Genomic DNA, 19,071 nt, shown 5'->3' with positions numbered 1-19,071 from the left:
AATAATTGGATGTGTCTTGATTTTATTAAAATTAACATCTCTTATTTAATGGAAAAAGAAAAACCTTTGGAGATAAAACAATCTTAAATATTGATTAATTAATGAGTTATTCACTAATCCCATATCCTTATCACCAAGAACATGTTTCACAATTTTCCCCTTTTCCAAAAATATAATAGATGAGGTTTGAAAGAAGATAAAGTGCAATACTGGGAGCAACCAAAAAAGTATTATCCAGGTAATAAAATTTCATAATTGTGCATGATTCTGAGCTTTTCCAATAGAACCAAAAAGAAAAAAAAAAAAAGTATGTGATGAAGCTATCTTTAATAATTTGTTCCTTTTAATTATTCTTTTTACTTTGTGCTTATAGTTTATAATTAAAAAATAACCTTAAATAGTAACTGACAATGCATTTTGCCTTGTAGTACTTTTTGTTACTATGACTAAAATTAAATAATAATTTGACATGAAGTCTTTCAAATATGCTTTTAAGTCTTTCTTTTCAGATCTATAGAGGAATTTTAAGCTGGCACACTAGGAGAAGACCAATTAAAGTTTGTAAAGCCTTTAAAGTCAAGGGCCAAGTAATTTAATCTATCAAATTAACTTTTCTAACTAAAGTTGTGTGGACCGGAATTTGTGGAGTAGGAAATGAGTTCATTTGGTTGATGGTAGGTATATTTGATTGATGGTTTCTATCACAAGCCATTTTAATTAACGACTTAGCACAAATCAATAAACATGTAAAATACCCTAAAAATTTTAATTTCTTTATACTTTGTATAAAGAATATACTCATGACCCTAACTATTGATATATTATATAGTAGTGAAGAGTCTCAAAATATTTTGACATACTTTTGATTTATTGTTACTTTAAAAGTTTATTTGGTAGTGATTTTAAGCAGTGTTTTTAATCTTTCTAACACTTGAATTTTTTGTTATTTAAGTATTAAAAATGTTATAAATATTTTCTAAAATCACTCCAAAACACACTCTAAGGTGGTATTTGTTTGTTTTACTTAATTATAAATAGAAACTTAATACTTAATAGTGTTAAATATTATGATTTTTTTGTAATATTTTATTTCTATTAAATATTAAAAAGTAAAGAAAAACCAATATGTTATCTTTTCCATTTATAAAAAGTTAAATATTTTGACTTTTTTTATTTAGTAAAAAGTTTATAATAAGTCATGAAAAAAGTAGAAAAACAAACTACCTAAATTTTAAAAACATATTACTTTCAACAAAAAGCCAAAAAACCAAACACCCTCTGGAAGCAATTAAAACTTTTAGTCTTTTCATAGCTTTTAAAGATTTTTTTATCTTTAATAGAACAAATATTTTTATAATTTTTCAACTAGACAATGAATATTCATTTTTTTAGGATTTTAATTTGATGTTTACCTTATGTTGCTTTCCTTCTACCTAAATTTAAAAATAAGGCCAATTGAGTCAATTTTACGAGAAAACTTGATCAAATTAACTTGGTTGATTCATACTAGCAATGTTCAAACCGACCAAATTTTTATTAGAAAATCAAATCAAACTTAGTCTTTTGAGGTTGCTTTGAATTGATTTGAGTGGATTGACTACGTTATAATTTCAATTCTTATTCTAAACTTTAGGCCCAATAAAATTTTTAAGGTAGAAATTTTTTTATTTATTATTAATTATATTTTTACCCTTATTCCTTTGTTTGAGGCCAAGGAGTACTACTAATGTGGGTTTGTGTTAAAGGCCACATATAACATAGAATTTCTATCCAATCTTATGGTTTTGGGCAATATCCATCTCATATTAGCAAAATTACACTTTTATCTTTTATTTTTCAGAAAATAACCAAGAGAATAATCATACTTGTACATGCTGCAAATAAAATACACGATAACCATCCAAATTAATTCTAGAATGGAAGTTAATCAATAAAAATATTCAATTATATCAAATTTGATTTTGATTATCACTGGATTTTTTTTATGAAATTAAACTTTTCTTACATTCAATTAATCAAAACGTCACTGTATGAATGAATGATAAGATTTTTAATTCATCAAATATTTAAATTTTTTATTTAATTTTAATAAATTTTCATAAATAAATATAAAAACTCTCATAAAACTTAATTTAAAAAACAAAAAATTAAAAGACTTACACCTTCTTGAAGGCTAATCTAAACGGGCCTCAAGAGTGAATCAAAAGGTCACCCATCGTAGAAGCTCTGGACCCGACAAACGGGCCCAACCACTTGTCCATTTCCATAGTCCACTGGGCCAATTCATCCTTTCATCTTTTAGTCCCTACACCATTTTAGGCTCTATTCCAATCCAACGAGAGTTGGGGAATGAGAATATATATATTCATTTTTAATTTTTCTTTCTTATTTGACCATATGATTTAAAGATAGTTTTTTATTTTAAAAATAAAAATCATTTTTAAAAATTTATATACATTGTTTAATTGTTGTTATATGGAAATAATTTTTAAAAATAAAAAATAAAGAACAATTTTCTAAAAACAACTATTTTTAAAATAGTATACTGCCCAATACTCAAAATCTTCAAATATAATCTATTTGAGTTATACATGTTTTTTCTAAACAAATTTCTTTAACTTCTCAAAAATTTTGCATTAGACAAATAAATTCTGAATTAACTGATACTTAATACCTAAAGTTTACAATTTTTTTTTTTTAAAAAAAACTTAAAACTTAAAAGTCAATTCAATTAATACTAGAAAATTGAGAAACTCAAAAGTAATCCAATTAAAATTAAAATGTCATGATTTGAACTCATTTTGAATGACTTTTCTAGTATATTTCATAATTATTTTACTAAGTAAATAAACTCTAAATTAAGTAAGAGTTAATGTGTTTGATTCATTAACATATCCTACAATTTTTAAAAGAAATTTTGAAACTTAAATACTAAATCAATTAATATTAGAAAATTTGGATTCATTCCAAATATAGAATGACTTAATGTGTTGAATTTATTAATAAATTTATTAATTTTAGAAAATTATTTGGAGATTAAAAAAAAAAAACCCAATTACCACTAAAAACTTTATAAACTAAACCAAGTCAAAAATGACTTTGTTATTTTGCTACTAACATAACTACTTTTTCTAAATTTATCACTAAATAAATAGACTTCAAAATAATAAGCTTATTAATTTCTAAAAATAAATTGTATCTCAAAAATAGATCCAAGTAGTACCACAAAATAGTAGGTTTAGAGTGAGTCATGATTGAACTATTCATCCTCTACCGAGAAACTATAATTTTTTGTATCTTACTAGGTAAATAAATTCAAAATCAAGTGATATTGAATTAAACAAAACTTAATACTGTAGATTCTTTAATGAATATACTATTTTTAAAACTAATTTAGAATTACAAAACTGATCCAATTAATTAAACATTGAACAAAAACTAATGCAAAATACTGTAACTATAATTGAATATTAAAATTATATAATGAAAAACTTAACTTACTTGTATATTAAAAATTAAAAATAATCATTTTTTGTTTTAAATTATTATTATTATTTATTTTTTAAAAAATTAATTATATTTTTATAAAGATATTAATATGTATATGTTATAATACATGCCTAAATAGTATCATTTTTCATTAAAAATATAATTTATTATTTTAATATACTTTTACTATCCATATTTTACTTAAAAAAATATTTATTATTCATATTTTACCAATACATATTTATATTTTAATCTATTTAATTACAAAATTATTTTTATTAACACTTGAATTAAATTTAATTTTATGCATAAATTGAAATAACAATTTTATTTTATTTTATATAAAATAACAATAAAAAATCATTTTAAAAATAATTAAAATTTATTTATCCAAATGATTCAAGTATTCATTTTTGTTTTTCTTTAAAAATTGTTCTTAAAAAATAATTTGTCAACCACCCTTATTTAGAAAAATTCCAAAAAATTATTTTTAAGTTTTCCACTTAAAAATTAGTTTTAAAAACAATTTTCAAAATCATGTGAAGTAGACCCTAATGTCACAGGATGCTTCAAATGACCCTCCCCATGGGCTTATATAGGAGGAGGGAAGCTTCTAAAGACTCCTGGAGCCATCTACACTAAGCCATTGGTGGGAAGAGTGTGGAAGGTTCTAGAAATGCCTAGAGATGTCCACACATCTCTACACTATGGTGGAAGGCATGAGAGAAGTCCAGAGCTTTTTAGAGAATTCTAGAGATTTCTTGTACATAAGGATGTACATAGATTAGTGTAGGGAGTTCTAGAATATTCTTGATTTGTAAGGAACCCTCCAAGGTTCTAGAGAGTTCCCTTGGTGCCTATAAATAGGTGAGGGCCTCATTTGGCCAAGGCACCACCCAAATCACTTCCTAACCAAGCAAGTGAGCATCCAAAACACTTGTAAAGGCTTCTTTGAGCAATAAAGAGCTTCCATTATTTAAGGAGTTGCTTACTAAGCTTCTTAAGCTTTCGAGTCGCGAGTGTCTTAGCCGAGCAAGCTAAGCATTGGGGATCAAGGCTGACTTAGCAAGATCAAGCATCTTGACTTGCCTAAGTGCCGCACGAGCTTAGTGAACGACTAAGTCCGTGACAAGTGGTATCAGAGCACGGTTAAGAGGTGGGCATATCAAAGGAAGCATGTCGGGCTCTAACGTGGAGGAGAGTAGCGAGCAAACCCATGGGAGGGAGACCGAGCCTACTGCACGGGGCAGGGGCAAGAAGGATAAATCTCGTGATGCCATTGCCAACATGGAGGCAAGGCTAGCCAAGGTGGAGCTAGCCATGGCGGACACTCGAGAGGGGTTGGACTTGATCTAGCAAGGCATGGAGAAGGGCTTAGAGGATCTAAGGGAGCAGATCCAAGACCTTCGTGAGGGGGTGCAAGTCTCACAAGTTCAGCCAGTGTCACACGAGGAGTTCATGTCCTTCCAAGGAAAGGTCTTGAGCATGCTTGCTAGCATGGAGTCAAGGATAGAGGCCTTGGCCACTCGGATGGAGTCCCGAGACCAGGAAATTAGGCAGGAGTTGGCCATCTACAAGGCCGCTGTGTCGGCACGGGTCATGGCCACACATGAGGCATCTAGGGTGGAGGTGCCGAAGCCACATGGGTTTAGTGGCAAACAGGATGCCAAAGAGTTGGATAACTTCTTATGGCATATGGAGCGATACTTCGAAGCTATCGCATTGACGGATGAGGCGGCTAAGGTGAGAACTGCAACCCTCTACCTTACTGACACAGCTACTTTATGGTGGCGTCGAAGGTTTGCCGATATGGAGAAAGGCATTTGCACCATAGAGACGTGGGAGGACTTCAAGAGGGAGATCAAGAGGCAGTTCTACCCCGAGGACGTGGCTTACCTGGCTAGGAAAAACATGAGGCGTCTCAAGCACACAGGCTCAATACGCGACTATGTCAAGGAATTCTCTTCACTCATGCTTGAGATTCCTAACATAACTGGGGAGGAATTGCTATTCAACTTCATGGACAACCTGCAAAGCTGGGCCGAGCAAGAGTTGAGGAGGCGTGGTGTCCAAGACCTAGCCACGGCCATAGCAGTAGCCGAGTCCCTGGTGGATTATAGAAGGGGAGACTCCCCAAGGATGAGCCTTTCGAGGGTAGCCACGCCATGGGTGGGGGAGACGAGGTTCCAAGGGACCACAATGCTCCTAAAAAGGGATCAGGCAAGGCGCCTAACGTCCAAGAAGGAAGGGGTAAGGCGGAAAGGAAGGAGTTCACGCCTAAAATCAAATGCTTCCTATGTGACGGACCACATTGGGCACGGGATTGTCCAAAGAGGAAGGCGCTTAGTGCCATGATCGAGGAGAGGGAGCAGGAGGACGAAGCACATATGGGCTCAATGCAGCTACTAGGTGCCCTCCAATTCAACCCGAAGCCTAGTACGCCTAAGACCTCCTTACTAGCAGGGGTGCAAGTAAAGGAGGAAAAAGGGGAGCGAGCTGAGGTAGCCCGCACACACATGGAAGAGGTCACCAAGGGAAAGGTGAACTCAATGGGTAAGAGGAAGCAGCACTCTAAGCATCGAAAGTGCACGGGTCTGCATCCATCTGGAGCCTCACGGGAGAAGGAGGTGAAGAATATCCTGGCTGAACGGGTCACCAGGAGACAAGGGGTCCCTCCTGTGATAGAGTATCTAGTCCGATGGAAAGGACTACCCAAGAGGCAGGTAAGCTGGGAACATGCGGATGCCTTGAGAAAGTTCTGGAAACACATCGAGAGGTTTCAGAACAAGGCAACGACGAGGACGTCGACGGCATCGGTGGGGGAGAGTGTCACAGGATGCTTCAAATGACCCTCCCCATGGGCTTATATAGGAGGAGGGAAGCTTCTGAAGACTCCTGGAGCCATCTACACTAAGCCATTGGTGGGAAGAGTGTGGAAGGTTCTAGAAATGCCTAGAGATGTCCACACATCTCTACACTATGGTGGAAGGCATGAGAGAAGTCCAGAGCTTTTTAGAGAATTCTAGAGATTTCTTGTACATAAGGATGTACATAGATTAGTGTAGGGAGTTCTAGAATATTCTTGATTTGTAAGGAACCCTCCAAGGTTCTAGAGAGTTCCCTTGGTGCCTATAAATAGGTGAGGGCCTCATTTGGCCAAGGCACCACCCAAATCACTTCCTAACCAAGCAAGTGAGCATCCAAAACACTTGTAAAGGCTTCTTTGAGCAATAAAGAGCTTCCATTCTTTAAGGAGTTGCCTACTAAGCTTCTTAAGCTTTCGAGTCGCGAGTGTCTTAGCCGAGCAAGCTAAGCATTGGGGATCAAGGCTGACTTAGCAAGATCAAGCATCTTGACTTGCCTAAGTGCTGCACGAGCTTAGTGAACGACTAAGTCCGTGACACTAAGCTTCCTAGAGATGAAGGAATTGGACCATAAAAGGAATTGTTCCAAGTTACATACGTTCAAGATGTTTGAGTTTTAAACACTTGTATTTTCTTTGATAGCTAAGTTGGTGAGAAGTATAAAAATTTAAAACTTGTATTGTGCTTGATAAATATACGATACAGTATGATGAGTTCTTAGTAAAGGTTTCGTGGTGCATAAAATTCAAGAGCCAACAAGATGAAAAATTATTTAGATACTTATCTAATTTTATCAAATTTTATTAAGCATCACAATAACTTTTCATTCCATTAACTTTATTTATTTCCGGTTTGGGAGGAAGAGAGAAAAGAAAACTATACATTCCTCATAAAAAATTTACCCTATCATTCACTGGAATTTTTTTTTTTTTTCATTTTCAAGAATAGGGGAATTTGGTTCTATATTTTCGGACTAGACAACTAATTTTCATTTTTAGGTATAGGAGACTTTGATTCTATATTTTTGGACTAGACAACTAATTTTAATTTAATTTCAAGTATTTTAATTTAATATTTGCCTCGTTTTTTCTATCATTTTTACTAAATTCTAAAATAATGTCAATTTAGTCCATTTTTAGGAGACAACTTGATCAAACCAATAATTTGCTTTTGAGTTGATTTTTAGTGAGGTAATGATACATTATTAAGTATCATTAGCAATGTACTAGATTTCTTATTATGTTATATTCTATTCTTTCTTCACTTGTTTTTTAAGTAAAGAATAAGTGAAGACATATATTTTTAGTCAACAATAAGAGACACACATTACCTAAAAGCCTCTTTATGCGAAAATAACATAGGAGTTAACAACTAACGAGTGTTCCTTATAAAGAAATATATATATATATATATATAGGCATTTAGGTATGCTGAAAATGGAAAAAAAGTTAATGAAGTATTAAATCATACTATGTGAAATTTGCCTAAGAATATGATTCACTAAAGACTTGTCCAATTGCATAAATATAAAAATATAATCCAGACAAAGTAAGTACTTCCTCCTATATGTCACTAGTAATACAATAAGTAAAATAGAGTATTATGAAAACTATATTAAGAGAGACCTTCATGGCATTCAAGTTGAGTTGAAAGCGAGATCATCCAAACGGTTGATGTTTTCCTTCTTTAATCTTCTTGCTTTCCTTGTGTCATTATATATTTTAAGCATCATTTATACTAAACCATATAATATCATGCAATACTAAGTATATTTTTTCCCCACATTACTACTTTTTGCCAGTTTATTTTAAAATATCATATACTTAACCATATGCAAAATCATGCTTTCCTTATATGTTAAAGAAACTAGATTGAGAATGTCTAGTTTATTGTTCATTTATTTTTTGGGGCTTAAAAAAAGAAGAACAATAATCATTTCAATAAATTATTATCCTAATCAAATGACAAATCAAAAGCCAAGAAAGGTCTCCATTTGAAATAGTTTTTCGGTATCGTTAATGTTAGCACAAGGGTTCTCCTAATTGGGTTTTGATGATAACAAACCATGGTTAAGTGACTAATTGGTTTAATGTTTAAGAATCTCAGGTATAAACTCGAAAATTCATCAAAGGACCAAATGGATACAAGATCGAGACGCTTGGAAGACTTGTAATCATAGGAAACTAATGTAAGATGAATGCATGAGTGCACTTAGGATTTTCATACATTTCATGCATCTTAGAAAACTCGGTTTATTATTTAAAAATTTGATTTCATTAAAACCCGAGTTTTTAACTAATTTGCCTCAGGCAAAATGTTTCAAAATTGGCTTAATAATTTACCTAAAGACCTTGCCTAAGTGTTAGAAAAGAAAGGAATCAAAAAATAGGTTTTTCGGGGCCAAAAAGGCTCAACCAGTTGAGTAATCGGTCTACCGGTCGAGGGAGGTCGAAAATCTTTTCTTTCTCCCAGTAGCCTTCTCTTCCCGGTCGAGGTGTTTCTATTACCGGTCGAGGACCGATCGAGGTCCGGTTGAGGCAACGGTAACCTGTCATGCATTAAATACTCCAACGGCTAGTGAACCAGTCAACCCCTAGCTCGACCGGATGAGGTTACCTTTTGCTGTTTTTGACTCCCGAGCTTAGAAACCTATAAATTGAGAGCTCCACTTCATTTCTTTATAAGAGAACACTTGCATTCAAAGCCCACCTACCTATTCTTGATCAAGAAGCTCTCATTTATTTCATTGTGCATTAAATCACCGCTTGCATATCATTTAGTGCACTCTTGTTTGTCATCCTAGCTTTGTCTTGTATTTGAGCCATCTTTAAGCCAGGTTGAGTGATTATATCTTGTAACAATCTGAGTGTTAAAGCCTTTAAGAGGGTTGAATCTTGAAGAGGTTGTGTAAGAGCCCATTGGAGCCGGAATCCAAGTGTAAGAAGATTGGAAGCTTGGTTGAAGCTTCAAGTTAGTGGAACCCTCACTCGGTTAGGAGGTTGAGGAGAGTGGACGTAGGCAAGCAAGTGCCGAACCACTATAAACTCGAGTTTGAATTCTCTAAACTCTATCTCTTTACTTTGCTTATATTTTGTTTAAATTTGATGTGATTGAAAAGATTTTAAAAACCCTCCCGATGACGGCCACGTTCACCCTTGGCCTACTCCACAGACAGCCTGTGCTTGTCATAACCAAATGGAATATTGTCAAGACCTTGGATTGCATCATCAACATCACGATCATCCTCAGAACAAAAGCAAACCTAGATTCTATATCAAAACGCTCGACTCTTCCATATTTAGAGAACAAACGCTCCAAATCTGATTGCCTTGTCTTGTACTCGAAGTTCCCACAAAAGATAGGCCTCATTCTTCCACAAACTCCAAGTCAACTACCTTCAGGAATACCTTTCGAACTTGGATTCGAAGCAAGAGAAACCTAGCAAAAGTGGAGAGAAAGTGAAGAAAGGCTGGTTAACGCTCCAAATCCGATTGTCTTGTCTCGTACTCGAAGTTCCCACAGAAGATATGCCTCATTCTTCCACAAACTCCAAGTCAACTACCTTCAGGAATAGCTTTCGGACTTGGATTCTAAGCAAGAGAAACCCTAGCAAAAGTGGAGAGAAAGTGAAGAAAGGCTGGTTCTCTGCTTTGAAACACGTGGGGAAGAGATGCGCTTCTTGGTGAAATGAGAGGAGCACTGCCAGTAGGAAATAGGAAAGGCAATGGATTGTTTGCAGCAGAATTTGGGAGCATCTGTCACCTTTGATGACTTGATGTCTCCATGCGGACTTGCAGAACTTTGAGAGTGGATATAGGCAATCCCTCGGGCGGTTCCAAGGGAAATGCTAGATCTAGCTTCCCAAATTGGTGGAGTTTTGCCAGCCTCTCTATTCCCATGCAGAAGCGTAGACAGGATTCCCAATGGCATATAACCATATACAATGAGGTTCTCATCCCTGCTGCAGTAATAAGCCCTGAGTGGGACCAAATTCTCATGAATTAATTGGTTTCGGATGCCGATTTTTTCGGTTGTAGGGTTGAAAAAAAAAAACACTAGTGGCACTTGTCATTTCTTAGGACACTCACTTGTCTCATGGCATAGTAAGAAGCAAAATTCGATAGCTTTGTCAATGGTGGAAGTCGAATACATAACAACCAATTTATGTTGTGCACAAATCCTTTGGATGAAACAAACACTTAGTGATTTTGATTTATATTTTGAGCATGTTTCTATTAAATGTAATAATACTAGGGCCATAAGTATATCAAAAATCCCGTGCAACACTCTAGGACTAAGCATATAAAGATTAGACATCATTTTCTTAGAGATCATGCACAAAATGGTGACATAACACTTGAATTTGTAAGCACTAAAGATCAACTTCTCGATATTTTTACAAAATCTCTAAGTGATGAACAATTTGTTGATATTAAAAGAAAACTAGGAGTGATTTCTTTATGATCTAATGTTTGCTTAATGAATTCTTGATGAATGTACCTTCTAATTGCATGAATTTCATGTCATATGCATCATATGGAAATATACTTAGATAATGGTCAAATTTCGACCAAAATTCAAAATTCCCTTGGCATTAGGTATTAAAAATTGGGGATTTCAACTGAAAAGGGCAGGGAGAGAATCACAAAATGAGAAAGTGCGCAAAAATTGAAAAGTCAAAATGTTGACCGCGTTGACCAGGCGGTCAACCAAGCTTAGTCTGGTCGACCGATTCATCGGGATTTGTGGATATTAAAAGACTCTCGCGCTTCATTTTCTGTACTATTCTCCTCTGTTTCTTCAGGATTTCTCTGATTTTGGATTCTAGAGACTGATCTCAGTGCGTTTTGGACTAATTGAAGCCTTTGGATTGGATTTTAGGAAGATTGGATGCTAGGGTTTCAGATTTGGGCCGCCTTATCTTCCTCTCGTGTTTCACAGTCAGCTTCAACTTTGATTCCTTTCCATTTCTGCACTCCCAAGGTTTTAGGTGTGAGTCTCTCTCTCTCTACCAGCCACCACTCCCTTGCTCGAGCTTCTTTTTCTTCCACATGGCTCCTAGGCGAGAGTTCGTTGCCTCTAAGGCATAGGGCAAGCGCCCAGCTGAGTCGTCTTAGCTAGAGGCATGCTGAAAGGTGAGGTTTGACACCGCCTTTTTCAGTTCCGTGGAGGACTACCAGCGGTACAAACAACACTTTGCTCAAAGACGAGTAGTTCCCGGGAGAAATATTAATTTTCCCCAACTTCAGCACTTCGGATTCGAGGGTCTATTCACTAGGATGGGTTGGTTGCTTGTGGTCATTGTTTTGAAGTCGATTTTCCTGACTTTGGTGTGAGCTTTTTACTCAAGGGCGACTTATGGCATGGTGGCAAAATTATTTCTATTATTAGAGGAGTTGAGATTCGTCTGGACCTAGAGAGCATTTGTTGTATTTTCGATATTGCTTCGGTTGGACTCAAAGTATATGGGTCCAAGATGTGGCCCGTTGTGCTAGGATTTTAGCCCAGAGAGGCTATTAAGAGGATTTGTTGACTTCCAGATGCCTAGGGGATAGGCAAACCATCGGCACACAACTTCACAATCATCAGCAAAGTGCTACACCATATGTTGTGCTCCATCTTTTTACCACGGGGTGGACATCGAGATGAGGTCTCTTATTATGAGGCATTCTTTATTGAATCCATTCTGATTGGGAGACGGATTCATTTGGGGTACTTGATGATGATGCACATGATCTCATGTTGCGAGAGCATGACTCGCGTACTCCCCTATGGTCGCTTCCTTACTAGAGTGTTCAAGGATGTCGAGATTGACTTGAGTAGAGAGACGAACTTTGAGGCCCCCAACACTTATGATACGTATGATGATCAGTCCATGGGAATGATGAAATTTGAGAAGGCCCCAGATGGTTATTGGGTAAGGAAAGTAGAGAGAGCATTTCCATCAAAATCCGAGTTCTATCAAATGAACCTTAGGCAAAAGGTTTCCAAATTAGCATATAATTTTACCTAAGGACCTTGCCTAAGTGTTAGAAGCAAAAAGACCAAAAAAGATGGGTTTTCGAGCCAAAAATGGTGAACCGATCAAGGCATTGTCCAAACTGGCTCAACTAGCAAGGGTACTGATCGATCGGTTCCCTCTTCCCGATCAAGAGGTGAAAAAATAATTTCTCTTTTCTAGTAGCCTCTTCTTCCTAGTCAAGGGATTTGCCTTCTCGGTCGAGGTCCGGTCAAGTTCCAGTCATGGTAGTTGTCACCTGCTAAACATTAAATGCTCCAACGGCTAGTGAACTGATTGACCCCCAACTTGAACGGTTGAAGTTGTTTTTTGGTTTTTTGGCTCCTGAGGTTAGAAACCTATAAATAGAGAGCTCCACTTCATTTATGAGCAAGAGAACACCTGCATTTATTTGTTTACCTACTTATTCTTGCCTTAAAAGCTCTCATTCTTTTCTTGGTGCATTAAATCTCCATTTGCATGCTCTTTAGTGCACCTTTGTGATTCATTTTAGCCTTGAGTTGTATTTGAGCCATTATTGAGCTAGGTTAAGAGATTCATACTTGTCAATTGAGTGTTAAAGCCTTCAAGTGAGTTGAAACTTGAATAGATTGTGTAAGAGCCCATTGGAGCCGGAATCCAAGTGTAAAAGTGATTAGAAGCTTGGTTGAAGCTTCAAGTTAGTGGAACTCTCACTCGGTTAAGAGATTGAGAAGGGTGAACGTAGGTAAGGAAGTGACGAACCACTATAAAATATGAGTTTGATTTGTCTAACTTTATCTTTTTTTATTTGCTTCTCTTGTGCTTAACTTTGTTGTGTTTAATTTTTTTTTTTTAATCCCAATTCACCCTCCCTCTTGGGTGTTTTCTCTTTTAAAGATTAGCCTTTATTTTCTCAATATTTACTAAACTTTTGTTGCAAGAGAATTAAATTTAACAATAATAAAAACAAAAGAAAGAAAGAAAGAAAGAAAAATTTTTGTGCCTCCAATAATTTTCATTAATAAAATAGAGAAAAATAAATTTAATTTCTTCAATTTTACAAATATTCAAAGATTTAATTATTATATTTTTTTTAAATAAATATAAAGTTCAAAAAATGTGTTTGATTCATTTGCACTATAATTTTTTCCATTCTCTACAATTACAAAACTTGTTTTTTTCTCCATAATAGTTAATATGAAAAATTTCTGTGTAAGAGTATGATGATAAAATCATACACCTAATTTATTTTCCTCTCCATCTAATAAACACTTTAAAACACTTGATTTCGTTCATATTCCATTTCTTAGTCGTCTAAAAAAATATTAATGAATTTTTTTATTCAAATTTTGATTCATCCCATCTCTTTCCTTCCCATTCCAATTTCATTTCTTTCCATTACCCTACTTAAAAAATTTAGCAAACATAGAAACTTACATTCGTTCATTCTATTGAAATGTTGTATTATTTATAACACAAAAATGGTTTATTATCTAATTTTAATCTATCTATTGTGCTAAAAACATTTTAAGCGTTCACATGCCAAGAGGAAGATGACAAGAATTAATTAGGTGGAACATCCTGGCCATTAGCCATTATCTATTGATTTTATGAAGACCACCCAGGTTTTATTTTTCTTGCTTCTTGTCGTTGACCTGATGGCTAGGATGCATCAAAATTAACGTTAATCAAATCGGGGTGGTTGGATTGGTGGGATGTTTCCACATATAATATCGATTTTTCGATCAGTCTATGTCTTACAGTCAATAATGGCAGTTAAATACAACAAAAATAAAAATTTTAAATTTAGAAATAATGCATTTTCTAAGATGACCCTTGTTGACTTTAAAAGAGGTAGAGAGATTCCTTATTATATAATCCTTGAATTAGCTCATGATATTGCAAACTCTTCTTTCACCGATCTTTTCCACTCTCTGTTTCATCCTTGAGGTTCTTGCTTTAACCTTACTATTTTTTTTGGCTTTTAATTGGATTTACTTACACTCCATGAACATCTCTTTTGCCTTACAGGTGTAAACCTTCTCCTTTGCCCATGATGGCAGCAGCAGGAACAGATGTTCTTTCAACCCCAAGCCCACAAGTGCCAAATGGATCTGAAATTGAGATTTTGACTTCACCTCAAAACATGACGCCTTCTCTAGATCCACTTTCTGGTAATTTAGCTTATTCTTGTTCACTTTTCTAATGAATTCCAATCCTTAAATCTTAGAAGGCCACCTCTTTGGCTATCTGAATTGATGTATGTAGCATATTGGTTCTTCAAACATAAACAGGAGACAGAGCCTTCTATCTCAATGTATGCATACCCCTTTATCAAGCTGCATTGAAAGGCGACTGGGAAACTGCAAGAGGTATTTTTGAAATACACCCAACAGCCGTTCGTGTAAGCATCACAAGAAACTTGGACACTGTTCTCCACATTGCAGCTGCAGCAAAACGCACTCACTTTGTTGAGGAGGTGGTGGGATTGATGGATCCAAACGACTTGGAACTTCAGAATCAAAATTCGAACACTGCACTTTGTTTTGCTGCTGCAGCTGGAACAGTGAGAATTGCAGAGGTCATGGTGAAAAAGAATGATCACCTTCCCATGATCCGGGGTAATCAGCAAATGATGCCACTCCATATGGCCGCTCTATTAGGACATAGGGAGATGGTGTGGTATCTCTACAATCAGACTAATCATCAAGATTTAAAGGATGAAGATTGGATTGGGATACTTAATACCTGCATCAGTACTGATCTATATGGTAATTAAACTTTTATTTTTTTATTTTTATTTTTTTTATTTTGGTTCTTTGTTGTTTTGATTTTCATCATTTTAGTTTTTCTGGATCTCCATGAAATGGCTTCTTCACTGAACTATATAATATTCCACCAGTAGAGGTAGCAAATTATTTTTTTTTTATATTTTGTTCATTCATGCAGAGGTAGCCTTGGCTATATTGGAATCCCACCCTAAGCTGGCGACCATTAGAGATGGGAATTATGAGACAGCTTTGCATCTTCTGGCTAGAAAGCCTTCTGCATTCTCTGGTGAAACTCGGATTGGAATATGGACAACTTTCTTTAATTCAAGTAAGTTGGTTTCAGAAAGTGGTGTTGTGCACATTAATTATTAATTAATAATCATCTTTGTTAGAATTAAGGGAACCCTGTTGGCAATCATAAACTGGTAGCTCCCTATTGACAGGGAAAGATGTATCGTACTTGTTCAGTTTATCTTTCAACTTGGAGGCTACAGGTTGGGGTCTACTCTTTCCATATTTGATGACAAGCAAGCTCATGTATGGCTTTTGCAATACCAAATTAGTTAACTTTAACCCAAATCCACTTAATATTCCATTTCTCTCACAATGGAAGGCAGTCTGTCTTGAAGATGATCTATATTTTGAACAACCGTCCTTGATAGTTTTATTTTTTGCTTTTCTGGCTTCTCTTTGGTTAGTTTTGATTTAATATTTCTTCCTAAGTTGATGTTGGTCAAGATTATTTGTGTGGGGTATGTTTCTTTAGCAGTTAGCAGTCAGACAAACACTAAATAATGCATCATATGACATGAATAGCTTAACTATAGCTGTAATCTTTCACCATCCATGCTAGCCTCTTTTTCTTTTTCCCTTCTGACTTGTCCATTTGTCTAATATTGTTCAATGGTTTGTGTTATTCATGAATGTAGGGTCACCATTACACGTATCTAATGTGGTTATTATTTTTCTTATGGTTATTCCATCCAACAATTTTCTCTTTAACTCACAGTTTCAGGTAAGAAAGCGGGACACAATATTTCAAAGAAAGAGCAAGCCCTTAAACTTGTCAAATGCCTTTGGAAGCAGGTTATACAACTACCTGACTCAAAGATTGCAGATCTGATCAGAGATCCTTATCGACTTGTATTTGTAGCAGCAGAGTTAGGGAACACCATCTTTCTCACTGAGCTTCTTCACTCCTACCCTGATCTAATATGGAGAGTAGATAGCCAAACTAGGAGTATATTCCATATTGCAGCTTTGCATCGTCAAGACAGAATCTTCAATCTTATATATGAGATAGGCTCAATTAAGGATATGATAATGACATATAGGGATGAGAATGGTAACAACATGCTGCATTTGGTTGGAAAATTAGCACATCCAAGTGAGCTCAATATTATATCAGGAGCAGCCCTTCAAATGCAAAGAGAGCTATTGTGGTTTAAGGTAAATATTACAACATATGCATAGTCCTTTTGGTCCATATGCCTTTAGAATTTAACAGAGCTATTGTGATCTAAATAGGTTTCCTTGGAATGGAGACATTCCTTCTCTTAGTATTCAAATCTTATTATTTATCTTACAAATTCCTTATTTTTTAGGAGGTGGAAAAGCTCATGCAACCTACATACAGAGAAAAGAAAAACAGGCAAGGTAAGACACCCTGGGCTTTGTTCACTGAGGAGCACAGAGACTTGATGAAGGATGGAGAGAAATGGATGCGGGAAACAGCCGCTCAATCTATGCTTGTCGCCACTCTTATAGCCACTGTAGTTTTTTCAGCAGCCTTCACTGTACCAGGTGGTCACAGTCAGCAAACAGACACTCCTATTTTGTTAATGGTTTTTGCGGTGTCAGATGGACTAGCATTATTCACCTCCTCAACTTCAATCCTAATGTTCTTATCCATCCTCACCTCACGCTATGCGGAACAGGATTTCCTCCATTCATTACCCTCTAGATTGATGTTTGGCCTCACAACACTCTTTGTTTCTATTATAACCATGATGGTGACTTTTACCATAACCTTTTTCATAGTTTATCGTCATGGTTTCGCATGGGTACCTATTCTCATTGCTCTATTTGCCACGGGCCCAGTCTCTCTATTTGCTTCACTGCAATATCCCCTCTTGGCAGATGTAATCAATTCTACATATGGTTCTAGGTTTCTCTTTGAGCCAAGAAAGCACATGTTTGACCAGTGAAATCCTGGCCTCATCATTGTAGTTTTGTCCCGTAAAATTTGTGGTTCAAGTAGATGTAATTTAATTGTATTTCTACTTTATGCGTTTCGAATTGCTTAGAAAAATGTATGAAGTTTGAGAGACTTCACTTTGGGAACCTTCTCTAAGTTCAGTGGACGTTCAATACCAATAGTATTTGCTAGTTACTTTACATTTGATTTGCATCTACAACATCTATGCACCATATATTTATACCAATGCATCTTTACAATAGTGTCTCTAAGTTTTGGATACATTTTGCAAAGCTTTGTTTATTTTCTAACCATAAAAAGAGTGTCAATACAAATTTTATTTTGTAAATTATCTTACTGAATTATTTATGGATTTTTTTTTTTTGGAAAGTTATAAGGTCATATATAGTCACTCAATGACTTAACCTTATCATGCTTGTAACCTATGAAAGTCTTATCAATAACATAACTTTCAAATAATTTTTTTTTTTTCAAACAAGATGCAATGTTCGTGTTTAAAAATTCAGAAATAGACCAGCATAGATATGATGATCACAAAATAAAGCTAAATAAAATATCAAAAGAGAGATTATGCCCCATAGTAAGTGTGGGAGGCTTCCTTCTGCATGTCCTTCCCAAACTCAAGATCCTTTGGTTGTCCAAGGTAAACAGATAATTCATCTAGGATCGATACATCTGAACCAAGATGAGCTTTGTCTGGCGTAAGAGGCAAAAGATTTCCTTCTTCCTCAATACCAAACGGAATGGACAGACCAAGCCGACTGAGACTTCCAAATGGACAAACCAACCAAGCCGAAGTCTCTAGGCATTGAACAAATGGTTAATCACACTTGATGCTTGAGCGATGGATTAGATGATATTTACATTCAAAAACTAGTGTCAATTAGTCATTACACCAATTAGCGACATTGAAAAACGTAAATGCACAGTCAACTACATGGTCCGAGATTTTTGCAAGAAAATAAGCAAATTGCACTAATCAACAGCTCTTGCTTGGTATGATTGCCCAATCCATGATGAGGTAAAGGCGTTGACTACCTTATTAAGGCTTGTAATCAGCTTTAATGGCAATCATCATCGCAAGAAAGGCATGAATGCACAATCAACATTGTGACGATGGTGCCATATGCTCTATAAAAACTCCTTAAGAAGCGTGAAAACGGTAGGCGCATACAAGGCCATTCAAAATAGGTGGATTAATCCTTGTTGATTCCTAACTCAAGCTTTGGAGGGGCATGCTCAGAACACATGTCCGGACATCCTTTTTATGCTGGGAAGAAGTATGTCTGACTCTAGTGAAGCTAGACGGACCTGTATCCAGTTAGCACAACACCAACATTGGCACTGTCTATGGAAAAGACTAAGGATGTCAACACCCTCCAGAAACTAATCATCAACTATGGGTGATGAAGATTATTTTACCTGGCGTGAAAGAAAGGAGAGACACCAACGAGAAAACGAGCAGTAGATGTAAACTCTGCTTCGTCAAACAAAACGGCTCAAAGAAGAGAATGAAGCGGGCTCGAATGTTAGCAACGAGCCCTTCTTAAATCCGACACACTCATAATCGACAAACAACCTTAAGATGAACCATTGAGGCGTCTTGCCCCGAAAGCACAGAGTTCTCCTCAGGTAGCTACTTGAGACGATCCAAGGAGGAGTCTTCACCAGCTTGCCAAACGCAGCCAAACAAAGGTACCAACTCTACTTGGGCATCAAGGAAAATGAGGTGTGGCAAAAGGTCACACT

The 19,071-nt window shown here is 35.7% G+C and overlaps 1 protein-coding gene across 1 annotated transcript; it reads left to right on the top strand.

The window, feature by feature from the left end:
* Positions 1-14,233: 14,233 nt before the first annotated feature.
* On the top strand, positions 14,234-17,501 carry LOC117909779 (ankyrin repeat-containing protein At5g02620-like). The gene is made up of 6 exons (XM_034823831.1): positions 14,234-14,283; positions 14,365-14,507; positions 14,628-15,104; positions 15,283-15,432; positions 16,114-16,553; positions 16,709-17,501. Exons 2-6 carry the CDS (start codon positions 14,387-14,389, stop codon positions 17,309-17,311), a joined length of 1,791 nt encoding a protein of 596 aa, XP_034679722.1. The 5' UTR covers positions 14,234-14,283; positions 14,365-14,386; the 3' UTR covers positions 17,312-17,501.
* The last annotated feature ends 1,570 nt before the right edge of the window (positions 17,502-19,071 follow it).

The sequence above is a fragment of the Vitis riparia genome, unplaced genomic scaffold (genome assembly GCF_004353265.1).
Source record: "Vitis riparia cultivar Riparia Gloire de Montpellier isolate 1030 unplaced genomic scaffold, EGFV_Vit.rip_1.0 scaffold349_pilon_pilon, whole genome shotgun sequence".
NCBI lineage: Eukaryota > Viridiplantae > Streptophyta > Magnoliopsida > Vitales > Vitaceae > Vitis > Vitis riparia.
The sequence above is the reverse complement of the archived record's forward strand: the minus strand, read 5'-3'. Positions and strand labels throughout refer to the sequence as shown.